General features: G+C 43.6%; 1 protein-coding gene across 1 annotated transcript in view; it reads right to left on the bottom strand.

Moving 5' to 3' along the window:
* The window catches only part of Glb1 (galactosidase beta 1), a 90,178-nt gene that overhangs the window by 36,587 nt on the left and 26,493 nt on the right, over positions 1-27,098 (bottom strand). Inside the window, exons 5-10 of the mRNA XM_076868886.1 lie at positions 26,027-26,121; positions 19,308-19,488; positions 15,534-15,592; positions 13,099-13,220; positions 12,972-13,012; positions 8,755-8,867 (exon numbers count right to left, since the gene is read on the bottom strand). Of these exons, the coding sequence (XP_076725001.1) occupies positions 8,755-8,867; positions 12,972-13,012; positions 13,099-13,220; positions 15,534-15,592; positions 19,308-19,488; positions 26,027-26,121 (611 nt within the window). The remainder of the gene's footprint in view (positions 1-8,754; positions 8,868-12,971; positions 13,013-13,098; positions 13,221-15,533; positions 15,593-19,307; positions 19,489-26,026; positions 26,122-27,098) is intronic.

Genomic DNA, 27,098 nt, shown 5'->3' on the forward strand with positions numbered 1-27,098 from the left:
CCTGTGGGTGGGAGTACTGGCTCAGCGGTAGAGCACTTGCCTGGCACGTGTGAGGCACTGGGTTTGATTCTCAGCACAGCATATAAATAAATAAAATAAAGATCCATTAATAACAAAAAAAAATTTTTTTAAATAGTACCAAAATTTTTTAAGATAAATAAAAATAAAGCCCCAAGTAATAACTGACTAGGTAAAAGCATAAGAACATTTCATATGATTCTTAAATGGTGCATATCCAAGTTTTTGCCAATTTATGAAATATTTATGTTTTGTGCCCAATTATCCATTTGGATCTTGACATTTTAATCAGTTGCTCATTTGAATATAAATATTAAGTATCCATCTGTCTATCCCACTTGCTACAATTTTCCTTCTCAATTTAATTGTAGTGACTTTTCATTTATACGAATTATTTAGCAAAACCTGTTTTATTCTATCTAATGTTTCAGAATATAGGCAAACATACCAAAACACTATACTTCTGAATCTCTGTTTCTCCCTAATAATGTGTTTTCAAACCAGCCATAAATACTGCTTCACACCAAACTGACTTAGAAGGATAAATTCCCCATAAGAAGCTGCTCTTTTCCCCACAAAAATCCAGCAGATTCAGTTTTTCCTTCACCAAGGTCCCATTTTCATTCATCTAACAAACTTACTTAGAAAGTACCTTGTGTTGGTTCTAAGCTTAAGCAGCTCCCAGCTCTGTGAGAAACACTTGTAAACAAGTTATATTCACACACTATAAGAAGTCAGGGGTTAAAGGTTTCCACGCTGCAAGACAGTAGGAGAAGACAGTGTGTGATCGATTCTGCTGAGACGGAATCGACACCCCAGAGAAGGTCACTGAGGCATGGCTTCATTCTCCAAGAGAACAGTTACGTGCAGAGGCCAGAAGGTATAAACAGCACTGCTCCATCGAAGTGGTTTTTTTGTTTTGTTTTGTTTTGGGAGGGAGGTGGGGGATCTCTTTTCTTTTTTGATCCAGTGGTGAATGCTTGTGGTCCCAGCTACTCGGGAGGCTGAGGAAGGAGGACGGTAAAGACCAGAAGTTCAAGACCAGCCTGGTCGACCTAGTAAGACCCCATTACAAACACAAACGTGCGCGCGCGCACACACACACACACACACACACACACACACACACACAGGGTGGGGGTAGAGAAAGAATAAAAGAAAACAGAAAAGCCTATGGCATGGATCTACAATGCTCCCCCAAAGTTCACATGTTGAGGACTTCATCCCCAATGTATCAGTATTCAAAGGTGGACTCTTGGGAATTCATTGAATCTTGAGGGCTAAACCTCAATAGTGGATTAATCCATTTGATGGAATAATAATTTGAATGGATTTTTGTGAGGTGGGACCTAGTTGGAGGAAGTAGGTCTCTGGGGGTGTGCCCTGGGTTTATCTTGTCCTTAGCCCCTTCCATGCATGCACTTTCTCTCTCTGCCTCTTGGCCGCCGTGAACTGAATGGCTTTCCTCCACCACGATGTTCTCATCTCAGACCCAGAGCAACGGAGTCGGCCAACCGTGGACTGAAACCTCTGAAACCATGAGCCCAAGTGAACCTTTCTTCCTCCATGTTGTTTATATCAGAAATTTTGGTCATAGATATGAAAAACCATCCTCTCTCTCTCTCTCTCTCTCTCTCTCTCTCTCTCACACACACACACACACACACACACACACACACAGATGGAACAAGGGGCTGGGGATGTGGCTCAGTGGTAGAGTGCTTGCCTAGTATGCGTGAGGCACCGAGTTCAATCCTCAGCACCACATAAATATAAAATAAAGATACCGTGTTGGCCTAAAACTAAAAATTAAATATTAAAAAAAAAAGAAAGAAAGAAAGAAAGAAAGACAAAGCTAAAAGAAAATGGGTGGGGGGCGGCCAAGTCACAGGAGGCCAGATCACTGTTTGAGAGAAATCATTCTGAAAGATGAACGAGAAGATCCAAGTCATGGGAATGAATGAACAAATGACATGAGACTACAGCCAATGCTTTAAAGGACTTCTGAAATTATCAGCTATAAATCATGTTTCCATCAGCACCACGGGTCAGCAGAAGACTACCTGTGTCTGTCCCTGGAGTCTGCCCAATGTCATTCTAGTCATAAACACAGGACAACAGTTCAGCCAGTGCTGACTGATCCTAGGTCAAGTTTCGAATTTCATTAAACTTCCAAAGTACTGAAAAGCACTGTGCCTGTTCTCTTGTCCCCACTCTCCCACCCAGCCCCAGTTTCTACCTTTGGAAAAATCCCAGAATCCACTGCAACCGTCAAGGTCCTCAACTACCACTTGATTAATTGTTACAGAATGGCCCATCCTCAAAAAGTCACCTGAAACTCTTCTCATTGATGGTGATCCCTATGAAAAACTGGAAGAAGACTCTTAAAACAGGTCTTAAATTTATTCAAAAGCACACAAAACAAGCTCACCACTGCCCCGTCAGGAGCAGGTAGGCAGCAGGAGAGCGCTGCCCTATAGTTTTATGGTTCATCCCCGAGGTCAAAGTGTTAACCATGTCTGGTTGAGTTTTACCCACACCAAAGAGACTACCCTGGAAAACACAAATGTCATGAGCTTTGTCATGCCTTAAAGATTCATACACCAAGGGCTGCCTGGGTCCTTCACCACTGAACACAGGACCTTGCAGCTTCCTGGGAAATTGTCATTGCACATCTGTGAAAGACGGTGTCCACCACCATCTAACACACCCTTAAAAGGGGTTAATAAGGAGACACTTCCTGTTCCTCGGGTCTTTGATGAAAGGAGGGAGCAAACAGATCTATATTTGGAGGCATTTGCCATCCAATTTCTTTTCCTTGATGCAAGCAAATACTTTGAATACCATTTATCAGTCAATTCAATAGCTATAATGTCCACAAGACAGACACTGGGTGTGGTGGCACACACCTCAGGGGCTCAGGAGGCCGAGGCAGGAGGATTGCAAGTTCAAAGCCAGCCTCAGTAACTTATCAAGGCCCTGAGCAACTTAACAAGACCCTGCCTCTAATAAAATACAAAAAGGGCTGGGGATATGACTCAGTGGTTAAACACACGGGGTTCAATCTCTGGTACCAAAACAAAAACAAAACAAAAAATCCCACTAAAACTTTTGAGGTAGGCCATTTCTCTCTTCCAAACAAGGAAGGAAGGAAAGAAAAGAAGAGGCAGAAAGGAAGGAAGAAAAGTGGAAAATGATAACCACACAGTTAAGCTGTGATCCACTGAATTCTTTTTTTTTTTATGTATATATATATATATATTTTTAATGTGGTTCTGAGAATTGAACCCAGTGCCTCACATGAGCTGGACAAGTGCTCTACCACTGAGCCACAAGCCCAGCCCCCACTGTATTCACTTCTGACATCTGTGTCCTTCAGGGGTTCATCCAACTCTGCCCACTGGTTACATACTTGGGATCCCCGAGTTTTGTTTTTTAAGCGTGGTCCTCTGTCCTTCTGCATTGACTCTCCACTCACCATCTCAGTCTCTCCCTGGACTTTAGCTTCCACCTTCACTGATGACCCCTGAATCTGTGCAGAGGTCTCCCTGGAGAATCTCACTTTTAAGTGCTGGTGCTTGCAGTACAGATATTCCATCTGGATGTCCTCAGAGGCACCTTGAGCTGAGCAAGCCCAGAGCTGAGCTTGCCTCCCTCTTCCTGCCTGTGCCTCCTCTGCAATCCTCTCTCTTAGCTGCTGACCCCAATACCCACTTTGTCATGTAGCCAAGGTTGTAACCTGGACAAATCAACAGCTCCTCATTCTTCCTCATGCCTGCATCCAGCCAGTCACCAAGGCCTACTGATTGTACTTCCTGTTTCTCAAATCCATTTCTTTCTCTCCACTCCCTGCTGCCCCTGCCATCATCTCATTCTAGGTTACTGATACAGCCACCCAACTCATCTTCTGCATCCAGAGATACCCCAAGGGAGGGGTCCTAGTGGTACGTTCACACTGTCGTATGATTTTGTATGATTTGCAAAAAAACAAAACAAAACAAAACAAAAACCTTAACCATAATAAGCTAAGACTCTTGTCTCTTTTGGCTCCAATTTCTCTGTCACATGTCCTCTTACATCAGAGGCCTTTACAGTTCTACAGTCATCTTTGGGATTTAACTATAGAGCAGCCGGGGTAGGGATTTATTTAACTTGAGTACAGTAGGATCTATTTGCAGGGTTCATTGTTGCTTCCATAAGTAGGTAAATTATTGCTTAGAGATCATTCCTACCATCCAATGTGCTGACTCTCTTGGCCTCATAGCATGCAATCATGCCCTAGGGCACCCAGCCTGGAAGTAGACGAGTTGTGGAAGAAAAACAAGTTTTGAAATGTAGGGGGCCAGAACCTATACTGAGGAAATTTCTTTGGAATATTACAGCTCACACATTAAATGACTTGAAAGAGACTGTCCTAATTTTGATAACAGTTCTAAAAATTTATATTATCAGTAAATGTGAAGCTTTTCTGCTTTTCCCAACTACCAATACTGACAAACTTCAATCACCGTAGTCAAGTGAAAAATTTCCATTCTCTTTAGATAAAAAGATTACAAACTATTGCCATCTGAGAAGACTACAGAATAGCATTCAGCTAAGAGGATATAAGGGAAGAATGGTACAGGTGTTTTCAAACAGTGAATAAATTCAAAATATGTCGTTAAAATAAAAATGGCTTAGGATGTGGCTCATTGGTAAAGTCCCTCTGGGTTAAATCCCCAGTGATGGTCGTAAATAGTGATATTTGTGCTTCTTTTAAACTTTTTGTATTGAATATTTGCATCTTCCCCAAATTCCTGTGTTGAAATCAAAACCTTATTTGGTGTTATTACAAGGAAGGGCATTTGAGAGGCGGAGCCACTCTGAATGGGATCACTGCCTTATGAAAGAGACCTCAGGTTTCTTTTTGTCACATAAGGGTACAACTAGAAGCCAGCAGTGTGCAGTGCAGGAGAGGGTGCCTGCTGCAACCTGACTCTGCTGATGTCCTGATCTTGGAGGACTTCCAGCCTCCAGAACCGTGAGAAATCCATCTCTGTTGTTTGCAAACCACTTAGTCTATGGTACTGTGTTACGGCAGCCTGAACTAAGACACTTGCAAATTGAAATGACTTCTTTACTAACTCTAAACACACATTCATTTTTTAAAAAATATTTTTTGGTTGTACATGGACACAGTATCTTTCTTTTTATGTGGTGCTGAGGATCGAACCCAGTGCCTCACACATGTTAGGCAAGTGCTCCACCACTGAGCCACAACCCCAGCCCCAACACACATTCCTCTTTAATCCCTCACTAGAATGTACATCTACCTGCATCATTTTCTTTCTTATAATATTTCAGTGGCACCCTATTACTTGTATTTCACCTTATTATTTGTAATTCCTAATATGGCCTATTCAATAGCATTTATCATCTTAGTGAAGTAGAAGATAATGTCACCTGTGCAAGTATGAGGGTGATGGCTTACACCAGACAGTGAGAAGCAGAAATGACCAAGGACAAAAGAGAATGGGAGATTGTTAAAGATCCAAATCATTAGTACAAATCTGTGTCCCAGCAAGTTCACACCGAAGTTTAAAATACTCCTGCCTGGATGCTACCCTTTGGGTAAGAGTCCCCCAAAGGCCTATGTGTCAGAGGCATGGTTCCCAGCTTGGTGCTGTTGGGAGCTCATGAAATCTTCAGAGGTGGGACCCTTCAGGATGTCTTTAGATCATTGAGGGCATACCCCAAAGGGGATTGTGGGATCCCAGCCCCCCTCCTCCTCCTCTCACTTCCAGGCCAAGAGGTGAGTGGTTTTACTCCACCTTGAGCTTCCACCATGATCTCTCTCATGGACCCAAACCGCCAAAATGGTGAACCAAAATAAACCTTTCCTCATAACCCACTTGAATCTAATGTATGAAATATGATCTATCAAGAGCTTTGTAATGTTTTGAACAACCAATAAAAAAAATTTAAAAATAAATAAATAAATAAAAATTAACTCTTGTCCAGAATAAAACACTAGGTGTTCATGTCACAAGCTCTAACAGGAAACCCTCTGGGTCTGGACACCAGATAAGCACTAATGGAATGGCTGAGTAATAGTTCTCCTTGATTTTCTTGGGAACAATTGAGCAATAGCAATTACTGCAGCTCCTATATATAGGAAACTGTACACAGAGGCTTTGAGGATGAGTGGGCACAAGTTCCCAAGTGTTTCTAACTTTAGCTGAAAACAGAATACGTGAACAATAATAAAAACTAGCTCCTATGTGTCATTCCCTGAGAAGTGTGGACCATATTGCTCAGATGTGGAAGTGGGGTACCCTGCTCCACTTCAAGACTCCAATCTGGTTCTGTTCCCCTCCAAAATCTCGCTATTCTGTAAGTCCACTCCTCACACAATGCTGGGTGACTTTTTCTCAAGACCCAGATTGGAAAGAGAGGTATCAATCTACATACTGGCCATTTCTTTAAAACTTGCTCAAAAGCTGGTTCATTTTATTTGCCGGACTTCTGAAGTAAAAGGGATGCTTGCGGGCACGGTGGTACATGCCTATAATCATAACAGTTCTGAAGGCTGAGGCAGGAGGATCTCAAGTTCAAAGCCAGCCTCAGCAACAGCAAGGTGCTAAGCAACTCAGTGAGACCCTGTCTCTATATAAAATACGAAATAGGGCTGGGAATGTGGCTCAGTAGTCGTGTGCCCCTAAGTTCAATCCCCAGTACCCACTCCCCCAAAAAAGAGGGATGCTTAAAGACACCCACATGGCTCTCTCGCCATCTTAAAGTCTCTATTTAAGCTTCACCTTCTCAAGGAAGTCTACATACACCAAGCAGCTGAGACCACACCTGGCACACAGAGGATGCTTGATGAAGATTTGTTAAATCACTTATGAATAAATGAACAACGTGGGTAAGGTCAAATACTATCAGAAGCCACCAGAGTAAGGTGTTCTATTTTTTTTAAGAGAATCAAAATGCATGAAAATGAAACTCAGAGAACTAAAATATGTCACAGTAAATAACACAACAGGGATATAATGGCAGTTAGAGCAACTTAAAGAAAGATGTAATGCGGAGAAAGTAAAGACACTGATTTTTTACTACTGTAAATTAAAACTGAATGTTAAAGTTTCTTGAGAATCAGAGGCGTACTGTATGAACCCATTTGCACATAGTGCCCAAACAAGCAAAATCTATGGTGATAGAAATCAGGAGAGTAGTTAACTGGGGAGGTTGGGTTGGGTGCTGATGACTAGAAAGGGGTGTGAGAGGGGCTCCCAGGAGCTGTGCTGGTCACAGCGCTGTGTTCACTTTTAGGAATTCACCCCAAATGCTTACAGAAGAGCTGTGCTTGTTGGTGGGCGTTCATATCACACTTCAGTGGAAAACCACCACAAAAATAAAAAATATAGTGAAAGTCATCCAAACTAGAAGATCTGAAAGTGGGTGAGGAACCCTCAAACAACCCAAAAGAAAGCGGTACATGGGCCAGGCATGGTGACACATGCCTATAATCCCAGAATTCAGGAGGCTGAGGCAGAATTGTAAGTTGGAGACTGGCCTCCGCAACTTGGAGAGACCCTGTTTTGCAAGAAAATGAAAAGGGCTGGGGAGGTAGCACGGTGGTTAAAGACTAGCCTCGCCCCAAGTGAAGCCCTGGGTTCGATCCCCAGTTCTGCAATAAACAAAAAGGAAAATAAATACAGAAACAGAAAATTCTGAAACTGAACAAAGGTATACGAGAGCAAGTTTGGGAGATACAACTTGCCGAGATTGAAACCCACAATAAAAAAATAACACGTACAAAAATTTCACAGTGTATTTAAAAATGTAGATGAAATTTAGACAAATTATAAGAGTATTTAAGTTTGGATCCTATTTTTTCTATATGTCCCAAATATTTCACAATATAAAATGTTAACACCTACTTAAAATTCAGATTACATCATATTTTTTTAAAACCCTACCAATTTATAGGCAGAAAGTGTTTTTTTTTTGTTTTGTTTTGTTTTACTTCAAAACTCAGGTGACTGAGCAGAAAAATTGTGGGTTTTTTTTTTTTTTTTTAAACCCCACCACGGTGACAGGAAACCCTACCTGGGAGCTTTAAGTGCCTCAAAAGATTAGAAATAGGCAGATACAAGCAGCTCAGGAGCAGGCCAGGAGGAAACAGCAATCACTTGTCCCAGCTAGAAAAATAAAGCTTCACTCATTTTTTGCACAGCTCCCATTGTGATGTGTCTTAGTGGCCACAGATTTTTTCCCCCCTCCATACTTGAGCCATTTACTACAAACAGTTTAACAGGCTAACACTTACTGGACATGTGTGTGTTGTCGGGGACTATTCCGGATGGATTACATATTTTTTTTTTAATATTGATTTTTTAGTTGTAGTTGGACACAATACCCTTATTTGATTCATTCATTCCCATGTGGTGCTGAGGATCGAACCCAGGGCCTCGCAATTGCTAGGTGAGCACTCTACGCTGAACCACCACCCCAGCCCTCTTTTTAATCCTTCTAACACAGCCAGGTGTCATTATACCAGTTTGACAAATTAAAAGGTCAGTAGAGTAACTTGTTCATAAACTCTTAAATCAAGTGGGGTCAAGACTCAACCACAAAGTTACCTGCCACCTCCCCGCCTCTATCCTTTTAAATATGAAGGTTCCAAGCAGGAAAGCGAGTTCAAGGCAGGCTCTGCTGGGGACCCCACCCCACCCTGCCATACAGAGCACTCACCATTTGAATAACCTTTCGCAGAACAAAATACTTCTCAGTGAGGTCCCCTGCCTCACTCAGTGGGGCATCATAGTCGTAGCTGGTGGGCTGTGGTGCATAGGGTGTGTTGGCCCCTAGAAGTGAAAAAAAAAAAAATAATGTACCACCAGTTACTACTGAAGGCCCTGCTCAGGGACAAGTTCTTTGGGACCCACAGTTACAGGATGATGGGAAGAAGAAATAAAGAACACATTAAAACCAATCGTTAAGAGACACAGAGGTGCTGGTGCAGTTGTGGCTCAGTGGTAGAGGGCTTGCCTAGAATGTGTGAGGCACTGGGTTCGATCCGCACCACATAAAGGTTTAATTAAAAAAAAAAAAAAAGACACAGAGGTGGTCTTTAGGATGCAAATTTGGAGGAACCAATTGTTCCTACAGATGGCTCTTGCTAATAACACCAGAGTTCACAAAGCGTTTTTCCTCCTCCCCACCCCCCACTATAGAACCTCATAGCTGTGATCCTAACAGAGTAACAACCCCACTGGACAAGCAGACAATCTGATGCTCCCTGCAAAAATCTGCTAACATTTCACAAATAGTAATAGCAGGGCTCATAACATGACCCCCATCTGTTAACCCTTCAATCCCTGATCTTTCTCAAGTCCTCCAACTAGATGGCAAAGATCTGGTGGAAAGAGATGACCCTTGTAAGCCCCTTGAAGACAAAGGCACTCGCTCATTACCCCAGGTGCCAGGTGTGTCCCTCTGAGTGTCGGCCTCTACTGTCTTACCCAATGTTACAACCTCCCTCAGAGCCCATATCCAACAACTGACCAGTGTGAGGACATAAAAACCAGCTCCCTTTGCCTTGAAGGGCCATGCCAGCTCCAGAGCTCTCTTTGGGATGTGTGGAGTCCACTCATGAAATTGCAACACAGCCCAATTTATCTGCCACAATCTCTCTTATGGGTGTTGCTCCCGAGGGCACACACAGTGAACTTCCTGCCTGGTAAAGGAGTCTGTTTCCTTGGGAACTTGACCTATCACAAAGACCAATGCACTGTGGCAGGACTAGGCATTCGAAAGGACTAGAAAAGCAATGTTCTTGTAGTTAACGTCCAAGGGGCAGGGTTTAGACCAGAGGTTCCTAACCTCGTCACAGAGGATGTTCACAGGTATGAAGTCACGTACAATAGCAAGTAGCACTTGGAAAAGTTACCCATGCATGGGAGTCACATGGTCAGCCTGTTAAAACATGCCTTGCAAGCCCTAGCCCGGGGATTCTGATCCAGCAGGTCAGAGTGGGACCTGTGACTACATTTCTAACAGGTTCCAGGGGGTGCTGATGCTGCCCTCTGTGGATCAGCAAGGCTTAGTGCCTTTCTCCTCTACTTTAGAAATCACTTCGCAATGCAAGTGTGTGACAGTGAAGCTATGTTAGGATTCCTCTTTTGTCCCGACTAATGTTTAAATAAACGAGGCACAAAATATAACAGGTAATAAATTCCTTGGACAAAGTTTCAAAAATGATGGAGACTGGCTGATCCTCTGGATGGATGGATGAATGAAGTTAAGGATCTAAGAACTTTTTCATTCATTGTTTAGACAGAATCTCTGTTTTGAAAGACCTGGACCATTCTCAACGAACTGCACTGACCCAGGCTTCTATCACTCCCTGACATTTCTTACAAGAGACAGCTCACAGCCAACAGGTCTGCCCGCCTCCGGGGAAGCACATGTTCAAAGGCATCCCTTCCCGTGAGACCTGAAGAAAAATAAAACCACATCCCTTGCTGCAAGGAGCTCACCTTCTTCGTGGCTCATCTTCTGCCTCTGATGTGGCATGGATTGTACTGCCTAGGTTTCGTATTTCTGTCTCACGCTGCACTAAATTGTATGCACGTTGAGGGTGGACTGTGCTTTACTGACCCTTGAGTCCTCCATCAGGGCCAGGCATGAAGGAGATGCTCTACCAGTGGGTCAAGTCGAGTTGAGCAAGTGTAACTTCTGGAAATAACCATTAGGGGCTAAGTGATCCAGGTCTGAGGGTGAAGGATGGACGGGAAGACAAGACTTTGTTTTAGTTCATAGCAGCACAGGGCAGCGTCCTAGAGAAACAGTGCGTATGGAAGCCTCCTCTGGCCATGTGAATGGGAGTGAGGCAGGAAGGCAAGAGAAATGGCAAGACTTGGCACTCCCCAACTGTCCACACCACACGGAAGTATAGAACACCTGGGTCCTGCAGGCAGCTATCACACAGACATGGACACTCAGTGGCACAGGAACAAACACTGCACAAACTCCTGCACTTGCCCTAGGTAGGATGGGCAGTGAGCCCCCTCTAGACGTTGTTCTCTCTGTACTGTCCTCTGGGAAGTGGTCTGAAAAATAGCTACTAGGGACAGACTGGCCCTCCCTCAACTCCCCAAAGAGCCAGGGCCAGAAGGCAGGTCCAGAGGAACCTGGACAACCCAAGTGGGCTGCTTTGGAGCTGGTTTAAGGGCTACAGGCTGTAGGGAGTTATCCAAAGGGCAGTGACTCTGGTTCGATGAAGCCTGAGTTTGAATCCAGGCCCCATCCTTGCCAGCTGAACAGGAATGTGTAGACCCCATTTTTGCATGCAGATTCTCTTATCTGTAAAGTAGTGTCCATCATCTCTAGCCTTGATGAAAATGATGTGCAAACTAAATGAGAAAACAGAGGCAGAAAAGAGACTTCTATTGCTTATTCCAGAGGAGGGGCAGGAGAAAGGATTAGGGGCAGCTTTTTCTGTTCTAATGACAGTTTTAATATTGTTCAAGTTTCTTTGCTAAGAAGAATGCATTAAGAATAGCACATTTTCAAAAACTGTCAAGAACTGTAAAGTTGCGCCAAAAAACAAAACAAACAAAAGAACCCACTATTCCTGGACAGGCTGAATTCCATCAATGGCAGCAGGAGGAAAGAGAAGGTGTCAGAGTTTTAACTGTTTCTAACCAGAAGGTAGACACATGGAGATTTTTTAAAATACCAATGACCAATCTTGGCATACTATCATCTTTTAAGCAGTGACCTTTGAGGATTTTTTCTTTTTTCAGTACTGGGATTGAACTCAGGGATTCACACATATTAGAAAAGTATTCTTTGTTGAAGCTACATCCCCAGCCTTTTATTATTTTGACACAGGGTTTCACTAATTTGTCCAGTATGCCCTTGAACTTGTGATCCTCCCGCCTCAGTCTCCTGAGGAGCTGGAATTATAGGTACGTGCTATAATGCCTGGCTGGTGTTTGAATTTTATAAGCATTTCTTAGCTCTAACAATAGAAATGAAACTGACAATGCTATAAGCAATGTCTTCCAGCCCATCCCACCTTGCAAAATAGCAGGTCCAAGGAAAAACAGTATTAAGTGCTGATAGTATTTAATTTCAGATCCTGAGGGATTTAGGCTTAAGCTAACCCTTCAAAATACAATGGTCAAGCATCTTCAATGATCCAGAGAGAAAAATGCAGATGAAGAGAAAGGTGAGGAATGAAGTTTACATATATATGTAAATATATATGTGTGTGTATACACACACACACATATATAATACAGCACAATTTGTCTTTGCAAAAGTTAATGATGACACAGAGAAATGTGTCATCATTTTTACTACCAAAATAAATAGCCTGGTACTTATGCCTCTATGCCCAGCCTAAATGCTTATATGACATTGTGAATTTTAGCTTGGCACAGTTCTACACACCTGTAATTCCAGTTACTCAGGAGGCTGAGGCAGGAGGATCACAAGTTTGAGGTCAGCTTGGGCAGTTTAGTGAGACCTTGTCTCAAAATAAAAAAAAATTTAAAAAAAATGAAAAGGGCTAGAAAATACAATGTTCCAGGTTTAATCCTTAATACTGCAAAAACTTTAAAAATTAAAATTAAAAACTGTGAATTTTTACAGTATGTGAATTATATCTCAATTTTAAAAATTGCTAAAAATGAAAAAAGACCACAGAATATATGAACGAATATTCTATAGTCACAGAGTACAACTAAAGCCTGCCTGGCTAGACTGGTTTAAAATAATAAGGCTTTTAAAATAAGCAAGTTATGTCCCTTAAAAATTTTTACAAGAAAAATGGTTATATAGGTTCATCCAAATGTTAGAAAATTTAGTAGAAAACAAAACAAAAAAAACTGTCCATAGGCATACTCCCCCAAATCAAGTATCAGCAACACAGCATAACAAATACGTTAAATGGTTCTTACCATTCCAATAGGCAAAATTGGTTCCACCTATAAACATGTACCTACAAAGAAAAAGAGAGAACACACAGTATTTCACTGTGAGCCCGCAGCCAGCGGGCTCCCCCCACCTTGGGCCCTGAATACCTACAAGTTCACACTCGCCCCATGGGCCAGTATTTCATAGAGGGAGGAAGCCAGTACTTCTGTCTTGACTGTGGAGTGAGGCTGACCCCAGTGGTCTAACCAGCCAGTGTAGAATTCAGAATTGACCTAAAAAGAGAAAAAGACATGGAACTCAGGCCAAGTGAATGGCCTTCAAATGCCGAATTGTTCCCGTAATGTCCCATCTACTTCACCGAGGTCCAGTGCAAAGGGGTGTTGATGGGTACCATTTAACCCAGAGCCAACAGCAACACTGCCTGTACTCAGTCCTCAGGTGTCAACCCAAACTGAGATCTCATCTTACATAATAAAGTACAGTCAGTCCTCTGTACCCCGTGGGTCCTGTGTCTGTGGATACACTAACTGCAGATCAAAAATGATAGGGGGAAAAAAAAAAAACTCCATCTGTGCTGAACGCATGGATTTTTTCTTATTCTGTAAATAATATGGTACAACAACTATTCACATAGCATTTACATTGTATTAGGTATTAGTAAACTCGAGATTACTTAGTGTAGGAGGGTATGTGTAGGTCATATGCAAATACTGCCTTCGTCAAGTATGCTGTATAATTAGCTGAGATGTGAGTATCTGAGGGGGAATCCTAGAACCCATGAACTGTATCCCCCAAAGACATTGAGAAACAACTGTATTCCTAAAAAGTTTGACCTACGTCAATTTTGTTAACCATTCCCCAATTCCACAGTATTAAAGTTTGGTTGGGCAAAGAATCTGGCAAAATGTTCTTATAAAATAGCTCCAAATTCATCCCTTGTGTGCCTAAAGATATTGAGATCTCAGGTTGACTTTACAATGAGGTAGACTTGTACAAATATTCTAATTAAAAAAATTTTTTTTCTTAGTTGTAGTTGGACACAATACCTTTATTTTTTTGTTTATTTTTACGTTTTAGTTACCCAGCAACTCACATGTGCATGGTGAGTGCTCCACCGCTGAGCCACAACCCCAGCCCCACCTTGTACAAATATTCTGCAAAGCAGGTCCACACACTTCACATTTCTCGCAAGCATTACTCTGCCAAGCCCTTGTTCTACAAAGAAATAAAGGAAGCTGGATGTGTCAGATTTTAGGAAATAGCTCCACCCAAAGTCTGTGAAGGCAGCCCCTGCACACTCACTAAGCAGAGAGCAGACTCAGAAAAGACTGTTTTGTAAATAAGGCTTGCACACAGGTGGGGCAGTCTGACCTGTGGCAGAACAGGCACAGGATGTGACCCTGTACACTGAGCTGAGTCAACAATAACAACTACTGTTGAAAAAGGAAGAGCAGAGAGAGAAGGGCTAACAGATATGTACACCTGCCTGGTCCTTGCCATCATTTCCTCCTCCTAGCAGTCCCCACAGCATGCCATCAAGTCCTGCAACTCAAAGTGTGGTCAGCAAACGACATCCTCCATGCTACCAGGACAGTTGTTGGAAATGCAGACTCTCAAGCTCCACCCAGACCTAGCAGACTGAACTTGCTTGGTTTTTTTTTCTTCTTCTTCTTTGGTACCAGGGATTAAATTCAGTGGCACTCAACCACTAAGCCACATCCCCAGTGTGTGTATATATATATGTGTGTGTGTGTGTGTGTGTGTGTATATATATATATATATGTGTGTGTGTTTTATATATATGTGTGTGTGTGTATATATATATGAGTGTGTGTATATATATATATGTGTGTGTGTGTGTGTGTGTGTTATATATATATATATATATTTTTTTTTTGGTAGTTGTAGATGGACAACTTGCCTTTATTTTATTTGTTCATTTTTACGTGGTGCTAAGGATTGAACCCAGTGCCTCACGCATGATAGGCAAGTACTCTGCCACTGGGCTACAGTCTCAGTCCCTCCCCAGCCCTTTTTTACATTTTATTTAAAGACAGGGTCTCACTGAATTGCTTAGGGCCTCACTAAGTTGCTGAGGCTGGCTTTGAACTCATGATTCTCCTGCCTCAGCCTCCAGAGCCGCTGGGATTACAGGCATGCACCATCATGTCTGGCTGAACTTTGCTTTTCAATCAGATCCCCAAGTAATTGGTAAACACTTGAAAGGTAGAGAAGTTCTGCAGCAGAGCTTTCAAAAAACACACTAGCTCTGGCCCAGCCACTTGGAGGCTGTACCACCAGGGGCAAGTGACATATGTTCCCTGAGCCTCACTGAAAAAGGAGGCAACAGGACCATTTTGGGAATTCCCTTGGCCATTCACGTGAGCTGGCGTTCCCTTCCACTCCAGCGCAGGGCCTCAGTTTCCAAGCACTGTTTCTGCTGTCACCCATGAATCCAGAGGGCTAACACTACAGTCCCATCTGGTGCTACACCTTTCCTACAGTGGCACGCCACCCACCCTCTGGACAGCTGAGATAGAGTTGGTACGAGATGACGGTCTCCAAACCTCAACCCCGATTCTTACCAAGGGTCCATTGGGCTCCACTTTCCTCTGAGTTTGGAAATCAGCTGTGACATTGCTGCCTGGAAATAATGAGAGGGAAAAGAAGAGTCAGTCATGGGAATGATAAGAAGTTAAATGACAAATGCCTTGAGCCTGAGGCCCTGCTGAAGTCTGAATGTTGGTATCCCTCCAAAATTCCTAAGTTGGAATCCAATCCCCAGGATGAAGTGGCTAAGTCATGAGTGCACCTCATGAATGGGATTTAGGGCTCTTATGAAAGAGGCTCAAGGGAGCACTGCACCTTCTATCATGTGAGGGCACAGTATGAAAGTAAAGCTAGCGTGGTGGTCCACACCTGTAATCCCAATGACTCTGGGAAGTTGACGCAGGAGGATCTCAAGTTCAAGACCAAACTTGGAAACTTAGGGAGACTCTATCTCAGAGTAGTTTCAAAAGGGGCTGAGGATACAGCTCAGAGGTAGATCACTTGTCTAGCAATCCCTAGTACCCCCGCCCCCCCCCACACACACATGCGCGCACGTGCACAAAAGTGACATCACTAAAGCAGAGACTGGACCCTCACTAGACACTGAATCAGCTGGCACCTTGATCTTGAACTCCCAGCATCCAGAACTGTGAGCAATAAATTGCTGTTGTTGATAAATGACCTAGTCTAAGGTATTTTGTTATAACAGCCCAAACTGATGGAGACAGGCCCCCTGCCCTTCTCCACACCCTCATGGGCCTGGAACAGTCTCCAAACTGGCTTTAGGCTAGACTCAGATCATCCATTAAAAGATGCGTGGGAGCCAGAGAACATTGCTTCCTCACCGGCAAGTCCTGTGGTCTTCCTTGACCACTTGCCTTAGGCCTTCCCTTCACAAGCCTGCGCTCCCCAGGCTTCCACACAGGTCATGGGCAGCTGGTCGACCTTAGATGCTCCCTAAGGGATGGGCCTGCCCTGAAGACACTTCCTTGGAAGCCTCCTCAGCACCACACATAACAGCACCACAGATACTTGGCAGCTAATTAATAAGTCACGGGGCGGGGGGGGGGGGGGATGTGGGTGCTCTCGCTGTGTTTCTCCCCAAACAATGAAGCACACCCTGAATCCTCACGTGCACATTGTCAGCCATTCCGAACCACCTGCTCTCGATTTTTCTTTGTGAAATATCCCAGTGGGATGCCTAAACGTCGTCTCCTGTGTCTTCTGCATTTCTTCCTCCTCTAAAGAGGATTTCTCCACAGAGAGGTAACGGGCTGCCTCACGTCTGGCAAAGAGTGACAACGCCCAGTGTCCACACCAACAGGAGCAGGTGCCAGCCCGCCTGACACTTTGTGATCCACACCCGCGGAAGCTATCCCACCCAGTGTGGAGGCGAGGCCAGTGAGGCCCTTCAATAACTGCTTGCTCTCAGCTGGGCCTTTGGTGCTGAGCAAGAAAGAACAGAACCTCACTGGCTGCATTTCTCACTGTGAAGCATGAGGTGGCATTCAGAACTTTCAGCACTGTTCTCAGGAGCCTCCTCCTGAGATCCAGCCACCACCATCAGTGGTCAGTACCCTTTCTCCCACACAAGGGAACAGAGCTGGCATAAGTCAGGCCGGGGGCCACCTGTCCCAGCACCTCTGCTTTGCAGTGGCCTGTTCTTCAGCCCCCATGGGAACAATCAATCACTTCACTGACAAATCCTGCGTACAGCAGACTCATAACACTCTTCAATTGGTTCCTTCTGACAGAAAAATACTGTGCTTTTTTTCATGACTGTGATGGGCGGGCAGCGTGCCAATGTGGGAGGAGACCAGCATGCCTCTTCCTCTTCAGCTCTTTGTAGACGAGTTAGTTACTCCATCACCAAACGCTCTGAGCAATAGACCACGTTTCTAGAAATACTCAGTTGACTTAAGGTCCGTTCTTTTCATCTCCTTTTTGGTAACATAGAAGAACCTTTTTCAACATGCAATTTCAGTCAAACTCCCAACACTTCAGACTCCTGGGGGTCCCTCTCAATGGAGGACAACCATTAGATATGCCATGTGTTTGAAGTGGCTTATACATTAGGGGAAGAGCAGCAGGGTTTTCGTGCTTTTTGCAGAGTTGGTCTTTTTTTTTTTTTTTTTGGTAACTTTATCTTAAAATAATCTCAGTCTTATAAAAATTGGAAAAAATAGTACAAAGAACACTTATGTTCTCTTCACTAAGATTTGCCAATTGTTGGCGTGTTACCACATTTATTCATCAGTTTTTCCTTCTATATAAATATATACATAATTTTCTTCTGAACCATGTGAGAATAAGTTATAGACAGGATGGCCCTTTGTCCCTAAATATTTCGATGTGTGTTCCCTAAGCACAAGGAGTACTTTTTTTCCCCCCGTTGGTACTGGGGATTGAACCCAGGGGTGCTTTACCACTGAGCTACATCCCCAGCCCTTTTTTATTTTGAGATAGGGTCTAAGTTGCTCAGGGAATTGCTAAGTTGCTGAGGCTGGCTTTGAACTTGTAATCCTCTTGCCTCAACATCCCAAGCCACTGGGATGACGGGCAATGTACCACCACACTGGGCAACAAGGGTGTTCTCTAAAAGCACAATACCATTATAAAAATCAGAACGTTAACAATCACAGTACTATAATCTACAAACTTTACTCAAAATTGTAACTGTCTTAGTAATATCCTGTGTGGTGGGAGGCGGGGTGGAATCCAATCTAGGATCCTGTTCAGAATGACACGCAGCATTTAGCGGTTGTGTCCTTTATGACAGCTGCTCTCAGTCTAAATGAAGACTCCCTGACATTTCTTAAAGCCAGAAGCCTCCTAGTCACACTACCCACCCATTCAGAAATTTCACTGGCTAAACTTCTGCAGCTTACACGCAAGTCTGCCAAGACACTTTTTGAAGCATCTGGCAGACGCCTCTGGGCCTCACAGCTCAGAGTCATGAGTTATGCAGAAAGATAACAGAAGTGTCGCAAAGTTTCCTGCACAGAAGGGCCGACAGGCCTTCGACACCAGCCAGTGGCCGACTTTAAATTGTGCTCAGGCTACAACACAGCACGAGTCTGACAAGATGGGGGGACAGGGAAAGCAGATGAGGGCAGCAGAGCCTGCCCCAGACAGAGCTTTCCAGGGTAGGACATCTCACAGTTGTAACTGCTCGCCCGCATCCTGACCCCACTCCAGGGTCTAGCTCTACAAGTGCTGAAAATGAAGCTAGCCTGGAAAATCTTGTCCTACGGGCTTAAATAATTCAATCCTCTGCAACGGAGTGGTGCGATTATTCTTTTACTTTCTACTTAATGCTACAGTTGATCTTAAATGTCCACCAGAGGCCCTTGTGCTAAAATGCTTGGTTCCCAGCCTGATGCTTTGGGAGGTGGTGGAACCTTTAAGAGGTGGAGCCTACTGGGAGGTTTTAGGTCATTGGGGGTACTGCTATTGAAGACAATGTGGGGCCCTGGTCTTTTGTTCTTTCTCTTTAGATTCGCAGCCACAAAGAGAACAGAACTTCTCCACCATGACATACTACACTGCCACAGGCCTAAAAACAATAGGACCAGCTGAACGTGGGCTGAAACCTCTAAAACCGTAAGCCAAAATAAACTTTTCCTCTTTTTAAGTTTATTATCTCCGGTGTTTTGTTACAGTAACAGAAAGCTGACAAGCACACTTGATAAGGGAAAACTTGAGAAAACTCATTCAATCTGCCCATGCCATATAAAATAGCTGCTGCTCATACTAACTGAGTAAAGAGCTGATTTTAAGCTATGTTTTCTGTTTTTACAAACACCAACCTGTTCCAAAGTCCACTGTGGCATAGAGGCCCTGCAGGGTTCCGCACTTCAGGAAGCTTTTTTGAGCCCCATCAGTGGTGAACAGAAGCACATTGTCACCCAGATGGTGGCGGAAGCGCTTCTGCAGGAAACGCATGTAGTTAAAATCACAGGCAAAGTAGGAGCCATATTCATTTTCAACCTGCAAATTTAAAAAGAAGGAAAAATTAAGAGATGCCAATATAGCCACTCTAATGCAAGCTTTGGTTTAGGGAATATAACTAAGCACCTGCCGAGATGGCATGGCTTAATGACTATCAGAAAAATGTCCTTTCCTCAGTTGTCAAACTGACTTTTCCAAAAAGCCATTCAGCATACAAAGCAAAGCTATTTTCTACTAACCCTCCTCCACTACCTACATAAAAAAATACCAAAACAGCAAATTGGTTTATGAATTGTAGTGGTATTGTCTCATAGAATAGGTACTTTAAGCATTACACAGAAATGCCTTCCAGTGATAGAAATATTGGGCAATGGAGAAAAATGAAAAAAAAATTAAAAGATCTGCTAATTCAATGATCCATAGATAACCATTGTAAGCATTTTAAAATTTAGCCTTCCAGATTTATAAACACAACACAAATGTCATCTTTCCTCAAAACTGGAGAAAGTTTTTGAATAGGACAAAGTTTTAGGAAGGACCAATGCTGGCTATAGATGCCCCATCGTTTATCCCATATCCTCAGGTTGAACCTCGAGAGTGTTCCGGTTTTGTGCTTCATTACCAGTACTTGGTTTGAGCTCAATAACTTCAGTGGTTCTAAACCAGGGGCACTTCTGCCCTCTTCCAGGGAGACATTTGACAATGTCTGGAAACATTTTGGGTTGTCACAACAGGGAAGTGGGTGGTGCTAGTGGCATCCAGTAGCTAATGGCTCAACAGCTTCCAGGGCACAGAGGAGTCCCACAACACAGCACTATCAGGTGCAAAATGCAGATATTGCTGAAGCATGTATTCCTAGTGAGGAAGAGAGCATCCCCACCCAGGGAGTGAAAATTAATTCTTATGAGATTAAAAAAAATGTTATTCACCGGGTGCAGTGGCATATGCCTGTAATCCCAGCAGCTCAGGAGGCTGAAGCAGGAAGATCGAGAGTTCAAAGCCAGCCTCAGTAATCTAGCAAGGCCCTAAGCAACTCAGTGAGACCCTGTCTCAAAATACAAAAAAGAGCTGGAATCAAGTGCTCCTGAGTTCAATGCCCAATACCAAAAAATAAAAAAATTAAAAAAAAATCATATTCTCTTTACACAGATGTACTTAGAGTACATGAACAGATATATATAATATCCCAGGTGTTAAAATTTCTTATGGGGGACTAATAAGAAAAAAAAATATCTAAAAAGGTTCCTTATGGGGCAATGGCAAAAGATTAAAAAACCTGGCTCTTGAGCAATAAGATGAATGGATTTCGTGTTGAGTGAAAAATGCACAACAATGAAAAATCCATATTGGGGGCTGGGGCTCAGTGGCAGAGCACTTGCCCAGCATGTGTGAGGCACTGGGTTTGATCCTCAGCACCACATAAAAATAAATAAATAAAGGTATTGTGTCCATATACCACTAAAAATACTTAAAAAAAAAATCCATACTGGGCAATCTCCTTTATAGAAAGGTCAAAACCAGACAATTAAGTTCAAGTACACACACAGGTGGTAAAAGTACATAAAGAAAAGGTAGATACTGATGGCATCAAAGTCAGGGCAGTTGGGAGGGGAAGAGCACCTAGGGAGCTTCTAAAGATCAGACCCCGTGCCTTATACGCGCTACACTAAGCTATAGCCCCAGCTCCCTCCACGTCCCCCACCACCTTTTTTTTTTTTTTTTTTTTTTGAAAGACAGGGTCTTGCTAAGCTATAAGGCTGGCCTCAAATTTTCCATCCTCCTACCTCAGTCTCCCAAGTCGCTGGGCTGGGATTCAGGCATGTGCCACTGCATCCAGTGAAAACATTGCTTTTAAACATAAGCATGAGAAACGGAGTCCCCAGAGAAGAGGTGTCCAGCCTGAGAGTAGCTAGGTGAGTTAGTTAAGGAAGCGTCCCTGCAGGTGCTATGGAAGGAAAAGCATCTAGCTGGGGAAGAGGAATGGATAGAAAGGATTCCAAACCACCAGTAGCCTGATGAGGCCCAGGGCAGAGTTGGAGAGCCATGAAGATGAACTAAATGCCGTTATTATAGTTTGGATTTAAAATAATATCCCTCCAAAGCCTATATGTTAAAGGCTGGGTCACCAGCCTATGATGCCAGTGGGAGAAGTTAGGTCATTGGGGCAGCCCTTCCTCTCTCTTGTGCTTTCTTGCTACCAGGAGGCATAGAGGCCACCTCTACCAGGTGCTCCCACCTTGAGATTCTGTGCCACCACAGGCTCAAAGCAACAGGACAAAGGACCCACGGACTGAATGAAACCTCTGAATGAGTCAAAGTAATCCTTTCCTCCTTATAAGCTGATTTTCTCAGGTGCTGCGTTCATTTTGATAGAAACCTGACTAATGAAGCCACCAGCACAGTCCCCCTCCTGGATGGTTTCATGCAGGACCATTTTCTCAGCATTTCCTCTGGCAAGTCATTCCTATTATGAGTTCAAGAAGCAAAACAGACTCCAGCCAGCATGCCCAATACCAAGATCTTTGCTGGCCAAAAAGCCATCTCGAAGGAGGAGGTATTTGGAGGAGAAATTCTTTTTGAAATAATTGAGTGTTAAGAAAAGCTTTGCAAATACTGGCGAGGTTCTTTGTTCCTCATTTTCTGTCTTTCCGCTCTTTTAATAAGAGCTATTGAAGTGACTATGTCTGTCTCCCTTTATGATTAGGCTGCTACTCAAATGACTGGCTCCCTTTAGGATTTAGAAGTTCACAGCTAAATTTATGGGTCAGCTCTAGCAATTAAGTTGGCTTAGAGCTTCTTCATGTATGTTCTCAGCTGTGTAGCTCCCAATGTTGGTTTTCTTCCCCCAAAATCTCACTTTTTCAAGTCTTATTCAATTATTACCATTGCACTATGTATCTCAAAATAAACAGATTTGTAGTAAATGCATATACATGATTTTTTGGGGGGAGTCTTGGGTATTGAAACCGGGGACTCCTACATGTTAAGCACATGCTCTATTAGTGAGCTGTACCCCAAATTCCTGGGTATTTTGGGGGGGGCGGGGAAGGGTAGAGAGAGACAGAGGGGGATGGAGGGAAATGGGGAGAGAGAAGCACATTTGCAAAACAGCATAGGGTCATGGTTAGAGGCCTAATTGTCCACATGCAAATCTGAGCTCTACCACTTCCTATCCATGGGACTCCACCTGCAAAATGTCCTCATTTGTAAGAGATTGACAGTGCCTATCTCACCGGGTTGTTAGGAGGAAAGTTGATGCATGATGTTGTATAGTACCTGGCATCTACCAACTGCTTGAAAAGCTAGCAAGTAAGACCTTACTGGAGCTCTATAGTGTTGTCAGTTAGAGAAAAATAAACAGAGGCATGGGAAGGCTGGGGTGAGGGCAGGGGAAATACAAATGGAAAAGGGGTTGCAAGACCCACAGAAAAAGTCAGAGATTCAAAGGAATGCTGCTTTTTCTAGAGCAGAGGTCAGCCAACTTTTTCAATAAAGGGCAGAGGGTAAATAATTTAGCCTTTGGGACTCTATGGGTTTCCTCAGCTACTTATCTCTGCTACTGTAGTTCCAAAGCAGCCTCAAGTGTGGCCATGTTCCAATATACTCTGGTAAGAACAGGTGGCAGGTTAGTTTTGGCCCATGGGCCATAGTTTGCAGGTCTTCTTTCTACTGTCATTAGGAATTAGGAATACTCATCCAGTATTACATACAAAGACTTCTAAAGTTGTTGCTCTTTGAAAACAATAGGCATAAACAGGCCCGAGACTTCATGATGGATACCTCATTAACTGGATGAGGTCAAGTTTCAGGTAAAACTCCTAAATTATTTTCACCTTGAATGTTTTCGGTAGGTGTTTATCTTTGGCTTGTTTTAGGTACAAACTGAGATGAACATCTATGTGTGCCAACCACCCCGGTGGCACTGGCTTTGCTAATCCCTTCAGAAGAGGAACATTTGCAGATCTGGCTGAATCATAAGGGCAAGCCTGGTTTTCTGCATCTGGAAAACACCAGCAGTAAAGACCCCACGTGGCCTCAGCACGACAGAAGCATTCCAAACTACCTCATTTTGACCTTAACTACTGCAAAGCTTCCAGGGTCTCCTCAAAACTCCCTGGGAATGCAGAAGAAGCACCAACCTTATGAAGTGAGTAAATCCATTCTTTTCTACCTCTTGACCTGAAGAAATCAGCTCTTGCAGAAACCTTGACTCACAGAAACACCAATCCTCCAGGTCTTTCCTGTCCAACCTATCCACCTCTAGTCAGTTCTAGAACCATCTTGTGGGTCTGGGATATGTTCATAAACTCATGTGACCTCATGGCTGCCTCAACGTACAGAGACTAGAAAAACAACTGTTCAGAGATGAAACAGGATGAACTGCCACATGTTCTTCCCAGCAGGAAGCACCAACCAAAGGATCCGAGAGTCCTCCTGAAGCCAAGTCAGTCAAGTAGAACAGCTTTAGGACAGAGGGAGTACGGATATGCACCAACCTCAAAACATTAAGTGGAGCCAGGTATGGTGGTGCATGCTTATAATCCCAATGACTTGGGAGGCTCAGGCAGAAGGATCACAAGTTTGAAGCCAGCCTCATCAACTTAGCAAGGCCCTGTCTCAAAAAAAAAATTAAAAATGCTTGGGGATTATAGCTTAGTGGTAAAGGGCCCCTGGGCTCAATCCTTGGTTTAAAAAAGAAAAAAATAAATAAAAATAAAAAAAAGATACAAGTGGGGCAACCATGAAAGATGATTCACAAAGAACTTCTACTGATATGAAAAAATGCTTTTGACGTAAGAATGAAGTGGGAAAAGCCACACAGGAAGTTGGTCATACAGCATCAACTTACTCTGTAAAAAGAAAAAAAAAAAAAAAAGAAAATAAGTGTGTGTGTGCGTGGGGGGGATTATGGTAAAATATTCATATCCAAAGAAATTCCCCAAAATGTGAAGTGCTTTTCTTCTGTTCCTGAGGTTTGAGTGACAGTTGTCTTCTCTCTTTGTGGTATTCTTCTGTACTTGTCAATTTAGTAACCAAGGGGCAAAAATGATGGTGGAGTGGAGGAGGGGAATCAAGCAGGTAGAGATGAGGAGGAAAGAAAAGGCAGAGTCACCTGACCAGATCTAGGGTCAAATTAAAGTCATCTGAGGTCACTGGGATGGACACAAGGAACAATATGTCCCCAAGACAGTCAACTTTGCTTTCTTCTGCAGAATTAGTACTTGATTCCATTTTGGGGGGCATTTCCATAACCAAAGGGTGCAGAAATGGAAAGTGATTCAAGGAGAAGCAGAGACTGAAAAATGGTAGCAGCTAAAAGGAGGGTTTTCACCCGAGATGAGGGAAAAAGGAAGAAAACCCAGATGTGCAGAGCAAAGGTTGATCAAGTTTCAGACTTACTATCTCCACACAGGAAGATGTCGCTCTCTCTCCGCTTAACCAGTGCAGACTCCAGATGAATCAAAGATAAGGGGCATCCTGGGGCTACGTGCACCCTGCTCTGTGAATAGCCACCTGGATGCACGAGAGGACATCTCCATCCCCTGTGCAGTCGGCCTAGTGGCCACCTGACCCGCCCAGCCCCCTCAATACCTCAATTCCACCTACACCTGAGGGACAAGGGGGAGCATGCTCCCTCCTCTAACCAGTCCCTACAACCTGTCTACGGCACCGTTTGTCGAAAAGAAATCTGGTCCACACTCCCTTAGGGATTGCCACACTGCGTTCCTTTGATGTTCCAAGATGCAGTTTTACATCACCTTATTCATTTCAATAAAAACAATCCTTGTAAATGGCCAACAAATGTGGTCTGACATTTCACCTAAGTGATTTCGCAAACACCAAAAATTGTGCCAGGTCAAGTGTCCCGATTTTTCACATGGAAAATATGTGCCACAGGATGGATCCCACAATGTCAGTCTTTGCAGAACTAAGAACACAAGGAGGGGAGAGTGGGATCAGGAAGCTGGAGAGAAAACACAATGGCCCCTATCACACCCTCTTTCTATTCCAGGAATAACTGATGGCCTTAGCAGGGCAGACTCCAAAGCATTTCAGTTCCTGCAGTATTCCTGCATCCAGGAGATATTGCACGAGAGAAACAGACAGTCTAGGAGATCAGCAGAAATAGGGTGCAATCTGGATTCTGCCACCAGCAGGGTGACCTCGGCCGACTCAACCTTTCTGAAATTTTTAATTTCAAAAGCGGTGACTAGAAGAACTGCACAGCATTTTTAGGGCATCCTGCACAGAGCACAGGCATTAAAAAATGGTAATGTGAGAGCCAGGCAGGGGCATATGTGCCTGTAGTCTGTAGGCTACTCGCGAGGCTGAGGCAGGAGGATCACTTGAGCCCAGGAGTTCAGGGCCACCTGGGCAACAGAGAGAGACTCATTCTTTTGGGGGAAAAAATGTCAATGCCTTCCCCCAATGCAATTAAAGTAACTACCAGCTGTGGCATTACCTCTCAGGATAACAGAATGCGGAGGCTCATGTCTGCATCAGTCCTATCACTGATACAATGCAGATGGATAAAGACCTGCCCCGACCCTGCCTCCATACTCAGTTCCACGGTTACCTGCACTGTTATAATCGGCCCTCCATTCTGATAAAGCAGAGGTCTCATCTTGGGTAGAAGGACTCCCAGCCATTTGTCCACAGCCGCCAGGTAATCTGGACAACAAGAGAGGTTCAACACATCACACAGTGTTTAGTTAGAAGAGACATTGATAAGGCCTTATTATAGCACCGATCAGGATATAACAAGACCCAACAATTAGCTTCCAAAACGGGATAGCTACTCAGAAGGAAAATCTGATCCATGTTGTCCTGAAAGCCAGTTTTCCTCAGCTGAGCTCCTTGGTGGACAAGGCTTGGTATGCCTGGTGTCCGTCCTCACCAAGGGCCATGGGAGGTATTCAGGCAAGGTTTATGAACAAATGGAAGAGTGACCGAAGGCCATGTTCCCACCTCAATCACAGTAAGGCTTTTTTTCTTTTTAAGATAAAATTATATAGTTAAATTTAAAATAAATTATATATTTACATTGTCAAAAGGAGATTATAAAAGCCCACACCTTGACAATGTGTCATAGGGGCTGGGGTTGGTAGCTCAGTGGTAGAGCACTCTCCTAGCATGTGTGAGGCACCGACTGGGTTCGATCCTCAGCATCCCATAAAAAGTAAAGGTATAGTGTCCATCTACAATGAAAGCTATTTTTTTAAAAAAAATGTGTCATGAAGATCAATGAGAAATACATGTGGAAATTAATGATACATTAAGAGTGCAAAACAGAGGAGTGAGCCAGGCATGGTGGCCCATGCCTGTAATCCCAACTGCTCAAGAGGCTGAGGCAGGAGGATTTCAAGTTTGAGGCCAGCCTGGGCAACTCAGTGAGACCCTGACTCAAAATAAAATTTTAAAAAGGACTGGGGAGGTAGTTCAGTGGTAAAGTGTTTGCCTAGCATCTATGAGGTTCAGAGTTTGATTCCCAGTACTTCCGTGTCTTTGTTGTATGTGGTGATACAATAAGAGGAAAACACATATACAACATAATATACTAGGCTTTCATACACTAAGTCAATTTTAACTCTGATTATAACAGTGTCCCTTACCAACAACACCTCGGTCACCTCTCCCATCCCCAGGAA

The sequence above is a fragment of the Callospermophilus lateralis genome, chromosome 1 (genome assembly GCF_048772815.1).
Source record: "Callospermophilus lateralis isolate mCalLat2 chromosome 1, mCalLat2.hap1, whole genome shotgun sequence".
NCBI lineage: Eukaryota > Metazoa > Chordata > Mammalia > Rodentia > Sciuridae > Callospermophilus > Callospermophilus lateralis.